Source organism: Anser anser, assembly GCF_964211835.1.
Source record: "Anser anser genome assembly, chromosome: 4".
Taxonomy (NCBI): Eukaryota; Metazoa; Chordata; class Aves; order Anseriformes; family Anatidae; genus Anser; species Anser anser.
The window spans coordinates 45,091,128-45,113,271 of record NC_139724.1 but is presented as its reverse complement, the minus strand read 5'-3'; the positions used below and the strand labels follow the sequence as shown (position 1 = coordinate 45,113,271).

Below are 22,144 nucleotides of genomic sequence, written 5' to 3'. Positions count from 1 at the left end.
ATGGGACCAGACCACGGTACAATCCTGGCCTCGCTGCGCTTGACCACTCAGCTGGAAGGAAGAGCTGCCAACACTCCAGGACAGGTAAGATCGCCCCAACCCACACCCACCACGGTCCACAACAAGCGGGAAGGTAACACGCTCGGGCCTGGACGGGAGTGACCGCTCCATCAGGATGACGGGACATGGACGGACGTGGTGAGATGCTGGAGACCCTTGGGCAGAGAGGCAGGGACAGCCCATGGTCACAGGGGGATGCTGCTCGGTTTGTTCCTTCTCTTATTAAAGACAGACACACACAGCGATGGGACCAGACCACGGCACACTCCTGGCTTCTCTCCCCTTGAGAACTCAGCTGGAAGGAAGAGCCGCCAACGCTCTACAGGGCAGATAAGCGATCCCCAACGCGGTTGGGCTATGGTGGGCATCTCCTGGCTGTCACGGAGATGTGAGATGGACGGCCTTGGAGTGAGGCTGGGAGAGCCGCACCCAAGGATGCAGGGGCTGACCCTGGCAACCGTCTGGGGCTGCTCTTTTTGGTCATTTTCCTTTCTCACCCCAGCACAAACCCCCGAGCACACCAAGGTCTGCCACTGTCCTTTCCCTCCTCTGCCCAATCCCTCCGCAGCCACTGAAGGCTGGTGCAGCTTTCTACAACCACAGCCACCGGAGGAGCAGGAAGCACACAAGGACCCCGTCTGACCCCGGCCATGGTCCTACAAGCACACCAATGGGCCCCGCGGCTATGGACAAAGAGCTCGGCACGCCTCCGCGCCACCCCACCCCACCCCACCCCTCTCTCAAACATTGCTCAAATAAAGGTTCTGATTCACAACCTCAGCGGCTGCTTTTTCCTGCCCTTCTTGGGGAAACCTCGGGGGGCTTTGCCTTTTGCAGAAGGAGCAAGTGCACCAGCCTCTGCTTCTTCAGATGCTGGCATCAAGAGGATTTCAAAGCAGATTAAGTGTCCTAATCTAAGACCAGATTCTGCAGGCGTTTCAGAAAAGTGTTTAATGATAAACACTTATGCAACTCTGGAGGAGAGTAGTCCACTATGTTCTTAATTTATTCCTGCAGATGGAATACAGCATCACAGTTCAGCTGCTGACTCTAAAACACATTTTGCCATTAGTTCTTCTGATGCACCAGCTTCATCTACAGTTACATGAGGTCAAATACCTTTAACACTAATTTACTCCAGCATGACTTTTGTTGTTGTTATTTATTAAATGCAGGCAGAAATAATCACTTTTTTTTTTCCTTAAAGCAGAGATTAACACCTCTTTAAAATTAAGTCTGAAAGAGGCAGCTCTGATCACTGCAGCTGCTACTGACAAGTCAGAAAGGAAAACTCCCACTTCTGGCAAGACAGAGGAAAAAGACCAGAAATCCTAGAACAGGAAATTACTCATGCAAGCAAGAGTAATCAGGAGTTGGTAAAGACAGTTTCATAGATAAAATAGTATCATAGATAAAATAGGAACAGTATCATAGATAAAATAGAAATAAGCAGGCAAGCTGGGAGAAGAGTGGGGCTGTTCTTTTCACAGCAGTGTTAGCTTTCCCTTGGATAAAGTACCCAGTCACAGCCAAACACTCAAACACATGATATGAACCATTGCAAGAGACAGGGAAAGGCTACTAGCCTGGACAGAAAAGTGACTCAATTCAACAGAATGATGTGTTAGTTAAATCAAAGCTAAAGCTCCAGCAAATTAAGAAAACATGGGCAAAATCTTGGTTCTGCTCAATTCAATAAACATCTTCTATTCCTTGCAGCTAGGATTTCTCACAAGATTATCTGGCTCGAGAAAACTATTGTGTCAAAAGGCACTAATGATATAGTTTATTAAGATGTACAAGAACTGTCTGTATTAGTTTGGTTTATATTAATCTAACAGTAACCACATATCTGCACTGAAATACCATTTCTCTCCTACCACAAGATTGGATTTTTTTCCTGTCCTACCTTTTTCAGTAAAAAGCCCTTTAAATCACATCTCTTGGGATGACAGTAGCAGCTGGAACTTGTAATAGAACTGGAAATTAATCCCTAAAAATGTAAATATAAGCTTACATAAACCTCCAAACAAAGACTCAAAAGTTCATAGTAGATGCTCCCAGTGCAAACAGCACTAGCAATACCAAAATGGAATTTTAATTAAAAAAACACAATACTATAAGTCATTTGTTGAGATAACATTTTATGATACAATAGAAGAAACAGTTAAAACAAAAGCACAAAATACTTGGAAGTTTTACAAAGCAGCTATCAACTTCATTGTTAAAATGTCATTGAAATTAGCAGTACAAATAAAGTGAAAAGCTTAAGATAAAGTGCTTTTCAGTAATACATTCTGTCAAACCACATAGTTCTCATCATCAGCCAGATCAACTTTGCACCGAGGAAAACGGTGTTAAACCTTTGAACCCCTATTTGCAGTGCAGAAAACTTCACTACGAGAGACATTTCTAGAAATTTGAACTAAATGCAAAGAAAATCACAGATGTCATCACAGGCAAAAATCATTGCTGTTGCTTACCAGCATTATTCAAAGGTAACGCACAGGGGAATGGTTGCATGACTGACTGAGGCAAAATCTGATTTCACTCATGCTGTTTCACCCAGACCTAGCACTCTGAAGTCAGTATTTTATTTAATATATATACTAATATAAACAAGAGTGCTCATAATTCCTGGCTGTCAGGGCAAGTTCAGAATCTCTCTCTGTAATTGCATCAAAGTATATCATATACAGTAAAATAAATAATAAAGAATATGTCACAAGCCAGCATCAGAATGCCTTACCCAATGGCTGTCTGTAAATATTACACAGAAGGACCGGTGTACGTCCAAATTATCCATGAATATCAGTGAATCATTTTCATTAACAATTATGTGTAAATGAAATATAAAATCTGCTAGGGGAAGCAAGGTATGACAGAAGAACATCAACATTTCACAGGCAACTGAAGGGTTCAAACCAAACTTAACTGGAGTTGTAAATTACGCATTTCAAAGCCTTGCTTGTGGGATCAGATCACAGGATACCATTCTAGATCATAATTTTTTTCCCAGTCCCACACTCATAAGAAACTTTTGATTTTACAGGTTTTCAGTTGGACACACTGACAGCAATTTTTTTATATTTTTTATTTTTTTTTAGAATTTTATGGATTTCAACTTTGTAATACTGGCTTTCCACAGTATTTAATCCACTTCAAGGATGAGGGAGAGAGAAAAAAGTTTGTGCAAATCTTCAGAGAAACGTCTGGTCAAAAGACTACAGTATTCAACTAGAAGTCTTCTGTAGAGTCCAACAGGCTCTCAGCCTGGCCCTCGTATACATCCAGAAAACAGCAACACAATTTCCAACCATAAACTGCATATGAAAACATGACTAAGATAAATCCAGTGTTTACAGACCACACTTCGAGGATATGCAGGCCCTTGATTTGTATAGAACTTTTTCAACTTCTACCTTTTTCAGGAGGAATAATGCAGTTTACAGGGAAGGACGCTGGCCTTTAAATTTGTACCCAAAAATTAACTTGTAAAAATAACACATTAGTTATACATGCATTGTTAATTTCTATTAACTTCCTGTTAACAAAATCCAGACATGCATGAAATCTAAATGACAATTTGTTCAGAACCAAATTCTGGCTGGCTTTCACATACTTTGCAAAAACAGAATTGCATCTCAGTCTGTATTTTTCCTGAACTCAGATATGAAGTTTCTCTGTCCTCAGAGCTGCACAGAGCAGATCTTATAAATAGCATTAGACCCATGTGAGATTCCTAAGCTGTCCAAAGGAAGTGTGCACTCTCTCCATAGTTCTTGTCTTCTGGCATTCAGCTGAGTACAGTCCAGCAGAGTGCCAGGAACCAGACAGAATAAACAGACCATATATACCAACAGTTGTTTGGTATACCTAAATCAGAGGGCAAGCAAGCCCCAAATTAGCTGAGGAAGAAAAATATTTTTCTGGAAATCACACAGTGAGGTTGTTTTCCAAAGTTTTATTCCTTTTCTTTATAAAATATATTACATTTTCTTGACCATTATTCCAACATTATAATCAAAATATTTCCCCCCTCTCTCATTTCAACAGTTAAAGTAGAAAACTACTTTAAATGGCTTGTTCAAAGTTATGATATAAAGAGAACATTTTTTTCCCATTCTGAAAACCTTTGTAATGCTACTGTCCACTTCCCAATGCAGAATGCCCAGTAATCTCAGAGCTGAATAAGGAAAGGTGCTTTTTCAAATTCCTTTTTGAAGCCGGTTGATCACAGAACTTTACTTCAATGTTGCCATCGCTGAATGCCTCCCTCCTTGCCTCATCTGAGTCAGTAGGATCTCTTTGAGAAACACTTGCCTTTTGCTGCCTCATAGAAATCCCTGAATTTCCAAGTTGCCTGGTTGGTGACACATTTTCTTTGACAATGCAGAAGCAGATGGCAGACAGAAAATTTTTCTTGAAGTTCTCATTCATGAAAGCATACACAATAGGGTTGCAAATAGAATTGAAGAATCCTACAATTTGAACGATTGCAAAGATCATTTTGATTGTTACATCATCATACTCCTTTTCAAAGTTACCTGGAAAGAAAAAGGAAGCACGCTATAAGCAAAGAATGACAAATATCCACTGCTTAGCCTATATATATATCCAGTATGGCATTAGAAGTTTTTGTTTAACGTCAACAAAAAGCCTTGCTAGAGGCCTTTAATATTATCAACAGGATTTCATCAGCAAGGAAAGAATACAATCTACCACACAGCCCTGCTTTTTGTATACATCAGGAAGAACAGAATAGTCCAAAATAAGCAATTTATTAACCAGAAAACTTGCTTAGTGGCAGAGTAACAGAAAACTTCTGATTTCCTAAACATAGGCCTTGTTTATTTTTCTTCTGGCTCTGCATTTCACATCCTTCTCCAATGTCTAAGTACTATAACACGACAATGCCAATCCCTGTCTTGCCACCAACCATTCATGGCTTCCTCATCTTTGCTGGCACAGATCATCTCATGGTATAAAAAATGCATCTTCTTGGTCATACCTCACTCTTAATTATTGAGATCACATTGAATTCCTTGAATTTAAATACTTGGCTACCAAACTTGGAATAAGCAGTATAAAGGTTTACACAGCAAAATAAAGGCCATGCAGCAGCTGAAATAATCCACCAAATTGGCAGTGAAAAAAGCGAAGTATTATACAGAGCCCTGTTCATGGATCATTACAGGCAACCCTATCACAGGACAACTCAGACAATTTTAATAGCCACAGCTTTGTATTTTTTATTCTTCCCACATATAAACATGATTTGGTTCTGCTAACTGGCTGCAGAACTGCTAACTTACCTACAATCTCATCTGAAATAGAAAGCAAATAAATGGCTGCTGCATTTTCAAAGTAGAGTACAACAGCTACTGCTGCAGTAGGCATTGCCAGCTGCAGAGTCCCACATCCTGTCACAGTACCCATGTAGGAGATAGGAAGTGAACTGTGCAAGACCCAAGCAAATTTAGGCAAATAGTGAAGAGGGCAGATAACAAGAGTGTATTTCAAAACTAGTGTCCAACCCAGAGCACTGAAGAAGTTCAGATGGATTAGAAGATAATAATAATAAAGGGATATTATCATAGAATCAGAATGGCTTGGGTTGGAAGGGACCTAAAGATCACGCAGTTTCAGCCGCCCAGCCATGGGCAGGGATGCCACCCAGTAGATCATGTTGCCCAGGGCCTCGTCCAACCTGGCCTTGAACAACTCCAGAGATGTGGAATCCACAGTCTCTCTGGGCAACCTGTGCCAGTGCCTCACCATTATCACTGTGATGTCCAGTACTTATATTTCCAATATGCCTACCTCATTAAAACCAGGCCAAGTGCAAAGATAAATATTTCATAGCAGTTTAACTCAAAGCAGTATGATAATTTATGTAGATGCAAATAGAAGTCTTCATGTATCAAATTTAAATTTAATTTCAAAAGTTACATGTTCAAGGGGTTTTCTACTTGCAAAGAACTTTTACCTTCCAGCCTGGTACTTTTGACCTTCCAGCAAATTAGGGTAGGATGACAGACATGGAAAGAAAATGAATCTACAGAGATAGGCTCACCATCCTAATATTCAAGTCTTGCTATTTCTGGAGTTTCATTATGAATAGTAAACCTCCTTTTCAGAACTGGATTATGTGCTGTACAAATTCAGAAAGCAATGGCAACCTCCTCTTTTAGAATATAAATTCTAAAAGAGCTGGCAGAGAGTTTGTGTTCCCCCCCAACCGTCCCTGCAACAAAGTCCAGTCAGGTTTACAGTAAGACATAAGGATCTTTTTTTTTTTTTTACTCACATAGCAGGGAAGAGGGGATGTGGCTGACACACAAGTATATCTCAGATACAAGGTATTTCCCAAACACTACATCTGATAAGAGGTTTTTTGAAATGTACTTACATTTTGTGTGAGCACGGCAGAACATTCTATCCCTCAGACTTCAGAATAATTCATCTGTTGTTGATTACGCACCTCCATTACAAGACAGTGATTCAGGATTTATAAGCACACCATTAACCTGTGCTAACAGACATATTTTATAGCCGAATGCTGCAGCGGCGCTAGCTTTTCATAATCTGTAGTTCCATTATCAGAAAAGAGAAAAAGCACACTAGGAAAGACTTTATTATATGACACGTTGCAGATACTCACTGTATTCTATCATCATGTGGATCACATGGAAAGGGGCCCAACAGACTGCAAAGAGAAACACCACTGTCACCATCATAACAATTGCTCGCTTCTTCTTCCTGAAATTGCATCAAGACATTCCATACTGAATCACTATGAATTGATTTGTGGTTTACATATGTTTCACTGAGTGAAACATGCAAACATGTCCAATGATTGCAGATGCAAACAAAACCCTGGAAGAATGCTCAGAAGCGCATCATTCCCGTTGAAACAAGAACCGTGGTAGCATATAAAACTAGTAAACAAATAATCCCTGTCAGGAATGCAAGGCATTTCCATAGCAGCAGCAAGCAATGACATAAGCATGTCTTGCATTTTCATTCTATTCAAGCAGATGTAATTCCAACAGTAACAGATGGGTTAAAAACCATGAAATTCCATTAATAGCTCCAAAAACAAGAGTTCAGTCCTAGAACTGGGAGCACTGCCATACCTGCAGCACCTGATTATACAAAGAATTTGAGAGTAGGTGAAGCTATGCCTGCAACATTCAGCCTTTGTTGGTAAGTAAAGTGCTGGAATTGAGAGCAAGAAATATGCTCCCTTGCCTGCACCAGAATGCCTCACAAACTCAAGGTACACATGAATTTATCATTTTTCTCAAAATGATATATTATTCATATAACTACATTTCTAGATCCCAAGATAGATCTCTCACTTGAGCTAAAGAAGTAACACTTGCAGTTACAGAATCTTCTTCCCACTACGTGGGACATTCACTAAGCCAAGGAGTAGCCCAAAGCTCACATCATCTTAACTCCTGTAAAATTGCATCCTCTTTTAGTTCCGATTGATAAAATCATCTACTTCCTTGAGTACTCCATTAGACAAATGTCTAAGCAATCATTACTTACAAGCAGCTTGAAGCTATTTCTTACAGAACATATTTAAGGTGATATGCTCCTCAATGAATTGACCTGTTAGAGGTTTCTAGCACATCATTCAATGGATCAATTTGCCAAACTAAAGGCAAAAATGTGAGGTAATATGAAGGGTAGCCCATATATAGTGCTCAATAGCAAAGATGTTATAAATGTACACAAACTTACAAAAATCAGTAATTATCAGTGAACAAAAAAGATAACTTTTCAGATACAGAGCTACCATCCAGGTAGTCTCACACAAACAAATCTGAGAACATTCAAAAATTCGTCAGAAGTTATAACAAGATAAACTGTGTGAAAGTAGTTTTAAAGTGAATTCTGATTCCTCCCCACCCACACACACACACCAGTTTAACTTATAAGATCATAAAACAGTATTCACAGTCTTAGAATTCTATAAAGAACTTTCCATAGAATATAAGGAAATAACCTACCAACATTTTTCCAAGTTACTTTCCAACTCATGACCTACATCTTTTAAAAAGAAGGATTTCATGATGAAGGATATCAGATTTATTGAGAGAGCTTGACATTCAAGGTATGGCAATTCTACATTTTGATGAAAACTGTTTAAGTTGCATTAATATGGGTATCTTGTTTAAATAACTAGCTAGCTTTAAAAATCCAGGCTATGCCTGCCGAATTCCCCACAGATAAGATGGATCTCTTTGCACTGGCTCTCAAAACTTGTCAATAAAAATAGCTTTCTAAAAGTCAAAATGCCAATTGTATTTTATTTTACAAACCTTGATATTTTAGACATTTCATTCCCATGAATGGTTTGAAGAACAGAAGCATCTCCCACTCGTTTCTTAATCCAGAGTTCGTAACCAATTTTAGTGTACAAAAAAAGCATCAATATCAGTGGAAAAAGAAAGAGTATAACAAGAATAAAGGTAGTATATATCTTCTGATAAATTGGACTGGCCCATTCTTCCAGGCAACAAACATAGACTTTTTCATACAAGAAGTCATATTTAACCTGTAACAAGCATAAAGGAGTTGAGTCACTACAGTAATTATCCCAAGTGTAAAAAAAAAAAAAAATGCATTATTGAAATATTCTTGGTTCTTAATACAAGAACTGAAATTCAACAGAGAGACCTTTTAAAGTGAGAAAGTTCTTCCAACCACTTCTCCACATTAAGTGTTGTATTGACCCAAGTTGACAAAGAAAGGTCAGGAGATGCTCTAAGTTGCACTCCTCAAAACTTTTTTTCCACTAGGATTTTTCAAAGAAAGTCTCAGCTACGTATTTTGTGAATAGAGATAGGTGTATAGACACTTCACATATTCAACTTTTTAGAATAAATTTGTAAGCATTCAGACTCACAAGCAACAGATTCTGGCAAGTCTTTTTTTTTTTTTCCTATAAGTGTACAGTAACTCCTTAAACTATAATGCGCAGTTAATTACACTTTAAACTAGATACAGTTCTTCAAAATCTTGCAGGAGACATCATCATCCTGAAACATCAATCTAAGTCCTACATTGCTGAGTCAGTGCACTTCAAGAAAAAGAAAAAAGAAAGCTACAGTGCAAATCCCAGATACAATCAGTGCTCTTTGACCTAATGAGGGTAGACATGACTAGTCCCCGCTGGCAGTCCATCTTGTAGTGCATGCAAGTCCTAATTATTCATCTTTCTCATGCTGGCACATACAACCAAAACTCCATTTGTTATTCCCCTCTTACATTTCTCAAGAGCTTATTCAATCTCATTCCTAAAGGTGCAAAAAGATCCAGGAAGGACTGAGTTGAAAATATAAATTCCCGTTTCACCTAACATACCTCAAGCCGTTGAACATGCCACATAGGTGACCCAACAATAACTGCCAGCAACCAGACTATGCCTGTAAACAAATAATTTTTTTAGTACTCTGCACAACAAGGAGTGTAAGTTTTGGTATGAACAGTTTAACAGCTTCATCTTTAAAAACCATGCAAAATAGACTATTTAATAGTAATTTTCAATGAGGCATACATCAATCAACATTCATAACAGCAAGATCTTCTGTTATCAATTTCCCTTCTCTCACAATACCTTCATTTATCAGTATGTACATACAAAGGCAATTTAATTTGCGTGAGCACAATTACCTATATTCTTTGTGTTACAACGGAAGGATCATTTGCAATTGTGACATTCCTTTAGCAGTGCTTGCACATTTTGAACCTCTCTTCTTAAGAAAGAAAAAAAAAAAAAGCTTACCAAGCATTGTGAAAGCTCTTTTATTGGTGTACTGCCATTTCATTTTTAGTGGATGCACAATTCCCTGATGTCTTTCCACAGCAATGCAGGTCATTGTAAGAATCTCAGTTACAATAGCAGTGGATTGAACAAACGGTACCATCTTGCATGCAAAGGCACCTGCAATTGTCAGAAAGTAAAACATGCAACTGTTGTGGCTCATGAAGAAATACTAATAAGTCTACCGTTATACAAAGTGATATCACGCAAAAAGAACAGACTAGTATTTCTATATATTTTTTTTTAACAGTTAAGCCGCTAAGTCTCCTATTTAAACAATTCATCAAATGCAGCTTCCAATAGTCATTCTTCCATTGTGCATACTACACCTGTAAGAACAAGAGTTCTAAGGACATATTAATGCCTACTGTTATTCCCACTCTACTCTGTACTGGTACAGCCTCACCTCAAGCACTGTGTGCGGTTTTGGGTACCACAATATAAGAAGGACATAAAACTATTAGAGAGTGTCCAAAGGAGGGCTACAAAGATGGCGAAGGGTCTGGAGGGGAAGATGTGTGAGGAGCGGCTGAGGCCCCTTGGTTTGCTCAGCCCAGAGCAGAGCAGGCTGAGGGGAGGCCTCATGGCGGCCTGCAGCTCCCTCACGAGGGGAGCGGAGGGGCAGGCGCTGAGCTCTGCTCTCTGGGGACAGCGACAGGACCCGAGGGAACGGCATGGAGCTGGGACAGGGGAGGGTCAGGCTGGGTGTTAGGGAAAGGTTCTGCACCCAGAGGGTGGTCGGGCACTGGGACAGGCTTCCCATGGCAGTGGTCACAGCACCGAGCCTGCCGGAGTTCAAAAAGCATTGGGACAATGCCCTCAGACATTGGGTCTGATTTTAGGGCAGTCCTGTGTGGAGCCAAGAGTTGGACTTATATGATCCTTGTGGGTCCCTTCCAACTTAGGTTACGCTATGATTCTACATTCACTTGCTCTGTATCAGTCCAAGACTTATTCCTATTTTGCTTTTGACCAAGTCTTCCACCATTTACTGTCAAATGTAAAGTTACAGGGATACTATCTTTTACCTCAGCAGATAACCCTTTAGTTTTTACAAGGTCTTAGTGTCACTTGTTTAGAAGTTGACTTTTTCCTGCTGTTGCAAATACATTTCTTCTGCTCATTTAAATACCACTCTATTTGTACACTTTGGCACTTAAAGCAATGTTCTGCTGAGTGTTATATTAGAGGAGTCCTCTGCTATGCATAACTTCAGAGAAAAATTCAACCTCTTTATCATTTTTCCATTCTCCAAATCACCCTTCTTCCCCCCAGTTAACACACTAAGTTGATGACAATGTTGAAATTAAATGCAATTTCCTAGCTGCATTTTCATGGTTGTATAGGTTTCCAGTGAGATGCTGTATTTATGTGTAACTATCACCAATCTTTAGATTTTGTTGGTGCTATAGCTTCCAAAAAGTACATATTTAATTCTTACCAGGTTATTTATCATTCTCCATTACTCACACTCAAGTCCAGCCATCTTAGAAACTGTGTTTAAATAAGTCTTCAACAAAAATCTTGTGTTAACACCTTTCCCAGCCTGTTCCTCGTTCACTCATTTTCTGTCCATTTCTGACCCTGAGGTCATTTTGTGTATCTGCATTCCTACAGTTCTCTTACATGCCTACAGTTCAGTGTTGGCTATTAGTTCCTGGAACAGCTGTCGATATTTCCTTTACGTCATCATTATTTACACCTTACCCAGATACACTCCATAAACTCATAGCAGAACTGGATCAGATAACCATTTGACTAAGTTAAGCTTTAAGATCCTACAGACACCTTATGAAAGAAAAGCACAGGAAACAGAAAGAACACAAAATGGAAGCTATCAAAACTCAATCCTGCTCTCCATAAAGGGAACAAGGACTAGGTAAACTTCTATCTAGAAAGAACTGGTTTTCCACTGGTTTGATCAATCCTAACTGGGAGAGGAAAAAAATCACTTTCTGTAGCTCAAAAAATGGAAAGGGAGGACAGGGGATAAGTGGATGGACCTTCAAGTCAAGGACCTTCGAAATACATAGTCAACACCAGCACCAGAGCCAACATGCTCACAGATCTGTCTTAAAATAAAATTAAAAATATATACCACACAGCCCAATTTTAATCTATTCAACTGAAATTTTAGCATGGTCAGCAGGAACTGTATAGAAGGCTGTACGTCTGCTTCTTACCACAGTTTCTGACCTAGAATGTATTTTGCCAGGGAGCTGGCAGGAACAAAATAAGCACAAAGTCAACCTCTCATGAAACATGGTCATCATCTTGACATCTTATCCGTTTCTCATCAGACCCAGTATGATATGGGATACACTACACATACAAGCACCAGACCCAGACCATCAAATTCATAGCCCTTCAACCAGAAGATGGTGAAACTTCTGCACTGAGATAATAAAACGCAAGCTCAAGTTGCACCTTTGCACGTGTTGAATGCTGAATACAACCAAATCAAAGGCTATGGCTCACAGTCTCTGGTCTTTTCTGAAAATCAGATTTTCATTCAGTTCAAAATCCTACTAAATCTAGTTTTCTGCTATCACTTTCAAGTTTTTTCCCCCACTAACAAAGTAGTGGAGGTGACTCCTGACAAAAATTAAAAAAACTACATGAGCAGAAAAGCAAAATTTAAATATTTTTCTTAAGTGTACAATCTCCTCTTTCAACGAGTCCAAGTTTGAGCGATAAAGCTGTGGCAAAAAAAACTTTCATCATACACTGTTTTTCATATCCTGAAAGAAGTCAAATAGTTGAGTCCACTTGAACTATACTCCATTGTAGGGGGCTGACCTGTAATACAAGATTCCTTCACTGAAGTCTCAGAACTCTAAAACACTCATAGGAAGCAAAGAAGTATCAGTCTATCATCCTACTTAAGTAATAAAATTAGGCAGTGAGTTTCACTAAAATTATGAGTCTGGCAGAATTTTCAGCCTATGTCTAATTATTCAAAGAGCAAACAGAACAGCTGAGTTCAATGGGTGGTAACTCCCAAACGAAGAGTGAAAAGATCCACTAAACTCAGACTTTCATTGCCTTTACTGATATGTTCCCATTTTCTTCAAATAACAGTCGAAGAGCACAGACTAACATTATGCCATTAGTTTAATCTCCAAGAAAAAAGGCTGTAAAAATTCCTCACTTCTTATCTCCGAAGGCAAATTCCCAAAAAGCTACCAACTAAGCTATAAGTAAGCGTTTAAAAGGTAGTAAAAAGAAGAGTCTGCACAGTATCTATAGATTAACCCTTCTGAGCTAAATGAGGAGAGACATTACCAATTCCAGAATCATGAAACAAAAGGATGCTTTTCATTGCAGGTGAAATTGGCTGAAATAGACACTTGCTCAGTCACACGCACACATCTCGGTTCCTTAGTGAATTGAACTTTCGTAGCCAAGGAAAAACAACAGCCATGTACATTTTGTAAGCAAAAAATAACAAGAAATTTTCAAAAGGACATTATTTCAACCTCCCTGAAGCTCCTCATGCAACTAAGGCCAGCATCTCTGAATATCAACTTGCATTAACGTTACCACAACACTTTAGGGGTATTGTTTGCCTTGAATCGTCACTCACTACACAAGTTCCTATCTTCTGAAACTATGAGGCACTCCAGTGCTTCATGTGTAAAACTTCACCAAACTTAAATGACAGTAGCAAGAAAATCAGCTCTAGTTTCTATCAGCGTTTGAAACTGTTTAACAAAGAAGAAAGTGGTTAAAGTGTCACAGACAGATGAAGAGTCAACTTCAATGGAAATCTGACCTCAGACTTCAGATCCAGCTCCATCATCCTTAATTACATTTGAATTGGTTTCAATCCTTTTTCAGCCCTCTGCTGAACTCAGCCATTTATGAATACCTTGTCCTTGGAGTCCAAAACTCGACACAGTATTCTGGACACTAAACACAACCTTGCTTATGTTAACAGGTGAGGTAGGTTTTATGGGATCTTCCCAAAACACAGACGATGCATCTCTTCTTCCTTCCCCTTAATTAAGCGAAAGCTGTAATCACTGAACAAGAGAATTGCGGAAAAGGGGGCCTGGAATTCTTGCTTCCAACCTCAAGAAGAAAGCCCTACCACTAGGGCCCCAGATATCCTGGAAGGGAAATAGCTTCAGGGCCACTATCTGAAATGGACATAAATTACTAAAGCCACCTTCAGTGCTAAGTGAAGGAGTTTAAGAGCAGCTCCATCATTCACTATTTCCAAGCTGAGCAGGTTGCTCTGTAATTTCTAAACCTTTAAGCTCGAACTCCTGCAGCATTTAAATCATTGAAAACAAAGCACAAAAGTCATTGTTTGTCTTGTCTTTCAAAGACAAGAAGTGCGATAAGGGCAGAAAAATAGCTCCATGAATTTATTATATTAATGGGCTAAAATTAGATTTCTTCCATCAGGCCTCAAAATGATAGATCGCCTGGTAAATACAATACATAGGATTACAGAGGGAAAAACTTCAAAATAGAAAATCATCTTCTGTCGACTGCTTCTGTGCAGCTCATCTTTGATGTAAAGAAATTTGTAGCTACTTTCAGGAAATAAAGAAAAAAAAGAAAAAAAGAAAAAAGGCATTTTTCCTCCTCTTCTCCATTCCTTCCACCACCGCCTACCCCATCTACTCCTTAGGCTCTTCTTCACTTGCAGGGGGAGCTGTGTCTATGTTCAATCTTCCAGAACAGAGCTTTGCTTCAGTTCTTTTGCAAACTATGAAGTAGTTTCAGGAATGTAGTATGTAGTGGAAAGAATCTGACAAATATTCTTCAAGGACTATCTAAAGGCCATTAAATTTATTTATTTTTAAAGAGAAACTTGCTGAGAAAGTATCTCCTTTTATGCCTGCTCATTTTCCACTTAAGTGTCATACTCCCCCCATACAGAAACATGACTTGGAATATTTTAAAATATACATATTTAAGATGTGGTAAAGCATTAAAATGTTTAACTTCCTACAAAGTAAGTCTTTCAGCAAAGACCTCCAATAGATCATTACTCAAGAAGGCACTGAAGCATTTAATACCAGCCATTACCAATGGAGAAAGAAAACTTACAGGGGATTACTGGGAATGAAAATAACTAATTGCTTCTCCTTTGCAAGAGGCTAAGACATTCCCAAAAGTATTCCTCATGCACTGCCAAAAACTGCATGGTTTATTCAATCAATTATTAGTTTTCCCCAATGACAATATATTCAGAAGGCTGCAAATATGAACAGTATGCCCTTCCGCAATTCTTCGCATCTTCATTATCAGATGTTGTCTCTGTATCTCTAAGCTTGCCATTTCATCACCACTGTTTGAAACATCTGTTTATTTTTCTTTTATTAGGGTAACAAAGGCAAAATTCTAAAACCATTCTGGTAAAAGTTAAATTGCAGCTTCCTCTGTTAAAGTGTTATTGACCAAGCACTTGCACTGGAAAATCTCTCTCTCAACTTCCAAAACAGTTTTCTCCAACTTCCTTGATGCAAGCAAGGTCTGTTTTCTTTTATTTTGTAACTTCAGGGCAGAAAACAAGTCAGTTGCAATAATACAGCTTGTATCCTTGAAGGTACTTCATACTAGATTGGGCACTGCATTGTTTTATGCCGACTCTTGGGTATACAGGTATTTTGTATCTTTAGTAGTTTGCTGTGACGCACAAGCCTCTCACCTGTGACCTGTAGAGAATAATGAACATTATGCACTGCTCTGCCCCAAACAACATATGAGCGTAGCACACAATAATAGAAGATCTGTAGTTATTTATACCTCACTGTTTAAGGTCAAGTACAGCAGACAAGATAAAAGGGTTCGGTTTGAGCCCACACAATTAGAGCATGTACCTTGAACAGCCCATAGTTTGTTTACCAATACATGGTACAGTCCACACCATTCCCTCTGTGCTGTGATTTGAAAGTGTGAACACAGCTTGGGCTAGCTGGCCAAGGAATTCTGTCTCCACGCCATCCACACTCCTTCCCCACCAAGGCTCACATTCAGCTTTGTCCATGGTTTGACAAAGCCACCGAAACAGGCACCACAGCCTTCAGGCAAACCTCACATCAGCAGCTTATTGCAAAACAAAGCAATCAATGAGTAAAAACAAATACGCATGTGCAAGGACGCAGGACAGCTCTGCAGCAAAGCACTGCTGTTAGAACACCAAACCACCAAAGGGCACTATACCACTTGCAGCTGGGGTAGCAACAGCAAGCGGAACAGGTGAGATGTTGGCAGGGACATGAACAGGACATGGTAAACAGTCTCAATCCACGGCAAAGATTGCCAGATACTTCTGCCAAGAATATAACAACCACCTCAGATAAAACACTAACCAATCCATCCACATTCTTCAACTTGCTTGCTTTCTCTGCCTGATTAATGCAACAGCAAACATTTTACATCAGTCATTGTGTTGAATATTGATCCATGATTTGCAGAAATTCCCTGTGCTAAACATACAAGTTTTCTTCTATCAACATTCTTTTGCTGCTTTTGTCAGATGTCATCCTGCCAATTATATATTTAAAAAAAAAAAAAAAACTAAGCCCATTATTTCCTTTACTGAGGTATTCACTGGATAACCTGTTCTCAAACTATCTTCATACAGAATTTTATTCCTACCTCTACTTATAAGCACATATGTGCAAGTAAACAATAGTAGTGACAGAATGAATGCAAAGGCAGGATTTCAACAAAACAGAGAACTAAAATCATCTTGCTCTCATGGACGCAGACAATCCAAAGGCATAACCTCTTACACTGCAGGAGACTGATGAAGAGTGTTCTTGTGTCTCTGACTTGATTTACACCAAGTCTAGACACAACTTAAATTGAAAAGTTAAAAAAGCTTAAAAGAAGATATCCAGTTATTGGAAGCTCATCTCCAGCTTTACTGTCTAGCATTAACCCTAACAGCATGTCAGCAGAGTTTGAGAGCATACGGAAACTGTCCAGCATCAAGGAACGTTCCAGAAGTGAGCCAGTGAGAACAAGGTCCTGAAGCAACACTGAAAATAAGAATGAGACCTTAGAGATATCTATGAATACCAGGCACAAAGAGGCCCAGTGATTTTATTGATGATGATTTTGTCAGAAGGGAATGTTTACGCATTCTCATACAGAAACTGTGCAAAGTAACACACTGCTTGACATAAGATGTTTGGTGCAGAAAGCACCCTAAGTGCAGAACTGGCTACGACACACCGCTTGGTTTTCAGCCAAACTTGTAGAGGCGAGGAACTGTTGTACCAAGGAGCATACGAGGTGCCTAAAAAGACCTTTACTGCTTCTTTAGATGCGTTCAGGAAGCAAGGCAGCTATATGTAATAGGCAGATAAGACAGCAATAGACAGAAGATGCACCTCTCCTTCATAGTACCTGGAGGCCAGAAAAGATATACAAGGGCATCTCAAACGCTGCTGTGTTTCAGGTGACCCAATACTCCCCATGTGATAGGAAAAAACAGCCTTCAACACCAGTTTTAAAAAGACACATCCTGTCTGATAAGATGCAAAATTCACAAGCAAGATGCAGCACACGTATTAGGTCTACAGCAATCTCACGTTTTGACTTTATCTTTTGCTAGGGCTATTATATTTATACAACACGAGAAGTAATTTTCCAGTTGCTGCAGGCAGTTTTGCAAAGATATCACTGTTACTCAGTGAATCTGTTTCAGAAAATAAAGCAACTCTTAGATATTTGGCCCAGACAAAAGCCCAAATTGACCCTTAACAGGGCAGCCATCAGTATGACCACAGGACCTCTACTGTTGTCTCTCACCTATGATCGTAAGTGAGCAAAATCCTCAAATCACTCCAGTTTGCACCAAGACCACCTTTGCTGCATGCACCAATTTCACTTCTTATTCAAGTTCCAATCTCATCCCCTTCATGCAAACAAATGATACCAACCATCATTTATACCAAAGCCACAATTTTAATTTTTCTTCCACAGTATCTTCTGCATCGCTGAGAGATTAGTTCACAGAATTTCTATGTAAAGGTCTTCTAGAAATTACAGCCTTTTTAGTTGCAAAGTATAAATAAGAAATTGAATCTTATACTATCACTTTAAGAGTCTCACGCTGTTATACAGATTCTTAACAGATCGCAGAATTGAAAACGATACGGATTCACCCATTTTTGGTCAAGATGGAGCTGATCCCAGTTACTGCATATGTGGAGCTAGCAGCTATGTTAGCACTGCATAATCACCAGGCAAAACAAGCTGCACGTTCAGTTTGTTGAAACTCCAGGTGCTAAACTGTAAGTGAAGTTAAAGTGTGTTAATAAATATACTGTGCAAGAAGTCACATCAGTGCCTTTCACATCTCTGCTGGAAAAGAATTGACTTCTGGTAAGTGTAACAGTAGAAATCTTCGGTTTCTGAAGAATTTTGACAAACACAATCTGTTACAGAGGAGTGACTCCGCCGTTCACAATTTGAATTACTTCACATTGCCAGCTATTAACGTTTTCCCTGGAGTCCTATTGTAAACTATGCACAGCTGGAGGCCTTTTGGGTGAAAGTGTTTCACCTCTCACTTTAGAAGGAACAAAATGGTAATTATTCCTTTCTGACAGCATCCCATTACGGAGATAACATGGAATGGCTTAAAAGTTAACAGCTACTTTAAAGCTGTGGCTGTTCTTACTTCTGTATCTCATCCTAGAGCAACTGTAGTTCTGCCCTCACTTCTGTTCTGTTGCGTGTTTTTGAAGGGGAAAAGAAGATAAAGAAACACAAACACCTGCACACAGGCATGGAAATAAAGGACCAACTCCAACTCAAAGGTAAGTACATAACATACTTGTGTCTCAGCAGACATGAACTAGTACAGATGCTTGTTTTAGCGATACAGGCGCAGCTAGATCAAGAAGTGAAGTGACTCTAAAAGCTCAAAAACCCAGAGCTATTTCATGCATCAAATGACTCAGTACACACCACTTTGTCCAGCAAGAATATACTGCATGCTCAAAGCAGCTTTTTCTTAACAGAGTTGGAGCTTGCACTACTCAGAGCAGCTTGCATTAAGGTGGATGAGATAAAGCCTCCTCAGACTAGAAAATGGAAGGCAAAAGGAAAATTACACCTTTAAAGCAAGCAAGGAAAAGAGTCCTCCCAGTCTGGCAGGCTCTGATTTGCAGTATAACTGTAATCACCATTCATGCTTCAGTGTGAGCCTCAAGAATCAGAAACCCCTGGGACACCTTCAATTTACATCTCATTTCCCTGAGTTTTGCTTCACTCCCTGCCCACCCACTGAAGGGCAACATTCATCAATTATGCTACTTATTATGCCCTGCCAATACCACGTTAGTTAAATCCAATTATCTTACCGGGACTGTAAAGGTTGAAATCAAAGTCAATGGGACCTGTGAATCCATTTGCACTTAAAAAGCTCTAGCACTGCAAAGAAGGTAGACAAGAAGTACAGTAAAACCCATACAATGGCACACTTCAAAATATCCAAGTGCTGAATATCTGAAGATATTTGTCGCAACCATGCCATCATTTCTACACTACTTGTAGATTTTGTCAAGCATCAAGTAACATAAGATGAAGGGAAACATACATGCTTTACTTATACTGTTCCACATGCCTCTGCTATTTCTGCTGTAATTCACCTCAGGTGGAAGCTTCATTGGACTCAGCTTTTACATGGCTCTGGTCAAATGTGTGGTCTGAGGCTGACAGACCAGCATCCCCCCTACAAGGGAGGGAAATCACAACTCTAATCTTGAGAGAAAGACAACTCTAACCTTTAGGAAAAGCTACCCAATTCAGTTTTCTCCCTCTTACACAGGACCTCCTGATGCCTGCAGCAAGTTTCTGCTGTGTTCATCTGCAAGAAGAACTGGAACTTCAATAGTCAAAACGAAGGCACAGCAGTATAGCTATCAATTTATCCCGTTATTTTTATTACACATTCTCATTAATTTTGGGGTTCAATATCTGTATCATCTTAAAAACGAGGGTTGCCTGCCCCAAAACATCTTCTAAGAAAATAAAACAGCTGCAAAAAATATTTAATTGTATTTACTATCATTTGCACCTGTAGCTTCATATTCATCACTCCTCCCTGACAGTTCTTGGCTTTGAGACAAAAGTAAAGTCAACTTCTCCTTGTGTTATGTGTCTGGGTGCTTTTAAAATCTTCTCTGACCAATTCCTATCCCGCATTCGAGTCCATCAAATGTGCTGGAATTAAATCTCAGAGCTCCGAAGGTAACCTTCGCTATCTTCCAACAGTAGCACCACAGGAAGCCTTGGAAACCAAAATTTAACAGCACCACTTTACAAACAATCTTTTTGCTACAAACATTTCAATTTGCAGTCCTACAAGACCTTGTCTGCTACTTGCTGCAAAACCACCCCTTTCATTTTTCCACTTACGATTGCCTAACACCGTGTTTTAAGACCAAGAAAAGGTGGAGTAATACCCTTTTGCTCAGGTTACTTCAGCTTTGTCTTTTTGTTACTTTACTTCTTTCGATCTAGGATGCATTTTTTTTAATTTTATTTTTTTTTAGTGTTTTCTACTTATCAGAAAGGTCCTTCATACTAGTGGGAATACGACATAATTCCTAGGATAAGAGGATATGTTGAAAATAACGCACCGCTTCACCATTTCAAGATAAATCCTGCGCATCCCCTCGCTCCCCTGTTTCTCCAGGGACACGGCCTTCTCCCCACGAGAGAATGAGGAGCTCGGACTCCGAGTTCAGAGCAAAAAAGCCACCTCAGGAGCGCCTCACGCAGCCCCACGCGACCTGTGCGCAGCCCCTTACCCACACACCCACGCACAGGCACCCGAGCACCGCCCGAGGGCGCGACCCGCGGGCAGCCCGGGGGCGAGCAGCTCCGGGAAGCCCAGAGGCTACCCCGGGGACGGCAGGCTTGGCGAGGAGAGCCCGTCCCGTCCCGTCCCGGCACGCACCGCCCAGCCAGTTGGAGGAGATGTTCTGCAGCATGGTGAAGGGCACGCAGAAGAAGGCGATGAGGAGGTCGCTGAGCGCCAGGGAGCAGATGAAGATGTTGGTGACGGTCCTCATGGCGCGGCTGCGGGTGACCACGTAGAGCACCAGGCAGTTGCCGAACAGCGCCAGGGCGAAGATGAGCGCGCAGACGAGGACGAAGGCCGCCTTGGCGCGCCGGGGCAGCTCGGGGATGTAGACGAGCGGCCGCAGCCCGTACAGGGCGATGAACTCCTCCCGCGTCACGTTGTTGTCCCGCAGGAGCTGCGCGAACTGCTCCGGGGTGATGTTCAGGGACCGCATGGCGACACCCTCACCTCCCACCCGCCCTCCTCCCAGCCCCTCAGCGCGCCCGCCCGGCCGCACGAAGCCCTCCCCGTCCGCAGCGGCGGAGCCCCCGCCCCGCCGCGGCCACCGCTCCGCCCGGCGGCAAACTTTGAGGCGGCAGCGGCGCCGCGGCCAGAGAGCCCGGGGCGGGGGGAGCGGCGGCGGCCAATCAGCGCGCAGCGCGGGGCCGCCCCGTCCCGCCCCGCCAACGGCCCCGCCGCCGTGTGAGGGGCGGCCGTTGGGCGGCGCCGCGGCCGTGAGGGCACGGCCCCCGGCCCGGCAGCGGGAGGGCGCTCCTCGTCCTCCGTACCTGCTGTGGAGGGGGCGGGTGGTCCGGGCTTTGGTCCCAGAATTCAGGCAGACCTTTTCACAGCCCTGCCATATTGGCCAGAAAAGCTCACCTTTCAGTCCTAAAATGACACTGCCAGGCTTGTGTTCCACAGGGCAGGCTGGCTTCTTTGGAGTCTAATTGCACTAAATTGACCACGCGTAGCCTAAAACAGCTCCTTCCAGTCAGCTTTTTCATTGCTCCTCTTCTTTCCAGCCTTAAACTAGATAGAGCATAGCAAACCACCCTGTACTTTCCTCATACACCCTTTCTTATCCCCTCCTTTTCTTTTCCCTGCTCTTCCCCCCCATTACATTAGTAACAAAAACAGCATTTAGAAGCTCTTCTATTAACACCCAAACTAGATGCGTTTCAGCTGATTTCATTCCCATCAGAAATAAAGGAGGCTCGAACTTAGAGAAGATCAGTCGTTGTGTTTGTGGAGTGAAGTGTTGTATTATTGATTGCAAACGCATCCAAGGGTATCGGGAACTTTACAAACAAAGGAGAATAAGCTCTCACCTAAATACTGCAAATTATCAGGTTTTATGGCTTACAGGGACATTTGTTGCACATCTATCCTTTTTTATTACTATGATTGCTGATTACAAA

The 22,144-nt window shown here is 41.0% G+C and overlaps 1 protein-coding gene across 1 annotated transcript; it reads right to left on the bottom strand.

Moving 5' to 3' along the window:
* Positions 1–2,108: 2,108 nt before the first annotated feature.
* On the bottom strand, positions 2,109–21,302 carry QRFPR (pyroglutamylated RFamide peptide receptor). Its single transcript, XM_083835121.1, has 6 exons — positions 20,841–21,302; positions 9,863–10,021; positions 9,442–9,503; positions 8,397–8,632; positions 6,725–6,822; positions 2,109–4,607 (listed from the first exon to the last, which is right to left on the bottom strand). Exons 1-6 carry the CDS (start codon positions 21,178–21,180, stop codon positions 4,204–4,206), a joined length of 1,299 nt encoding a protein of 432 aa, XP_083691247.1. The 5' UTR covers positions 21,181–21,302; the 3' UTR covers positions 2,109–4,203.
* Positions 21,303–22,144: the final 842 nt, after the last annotated feature.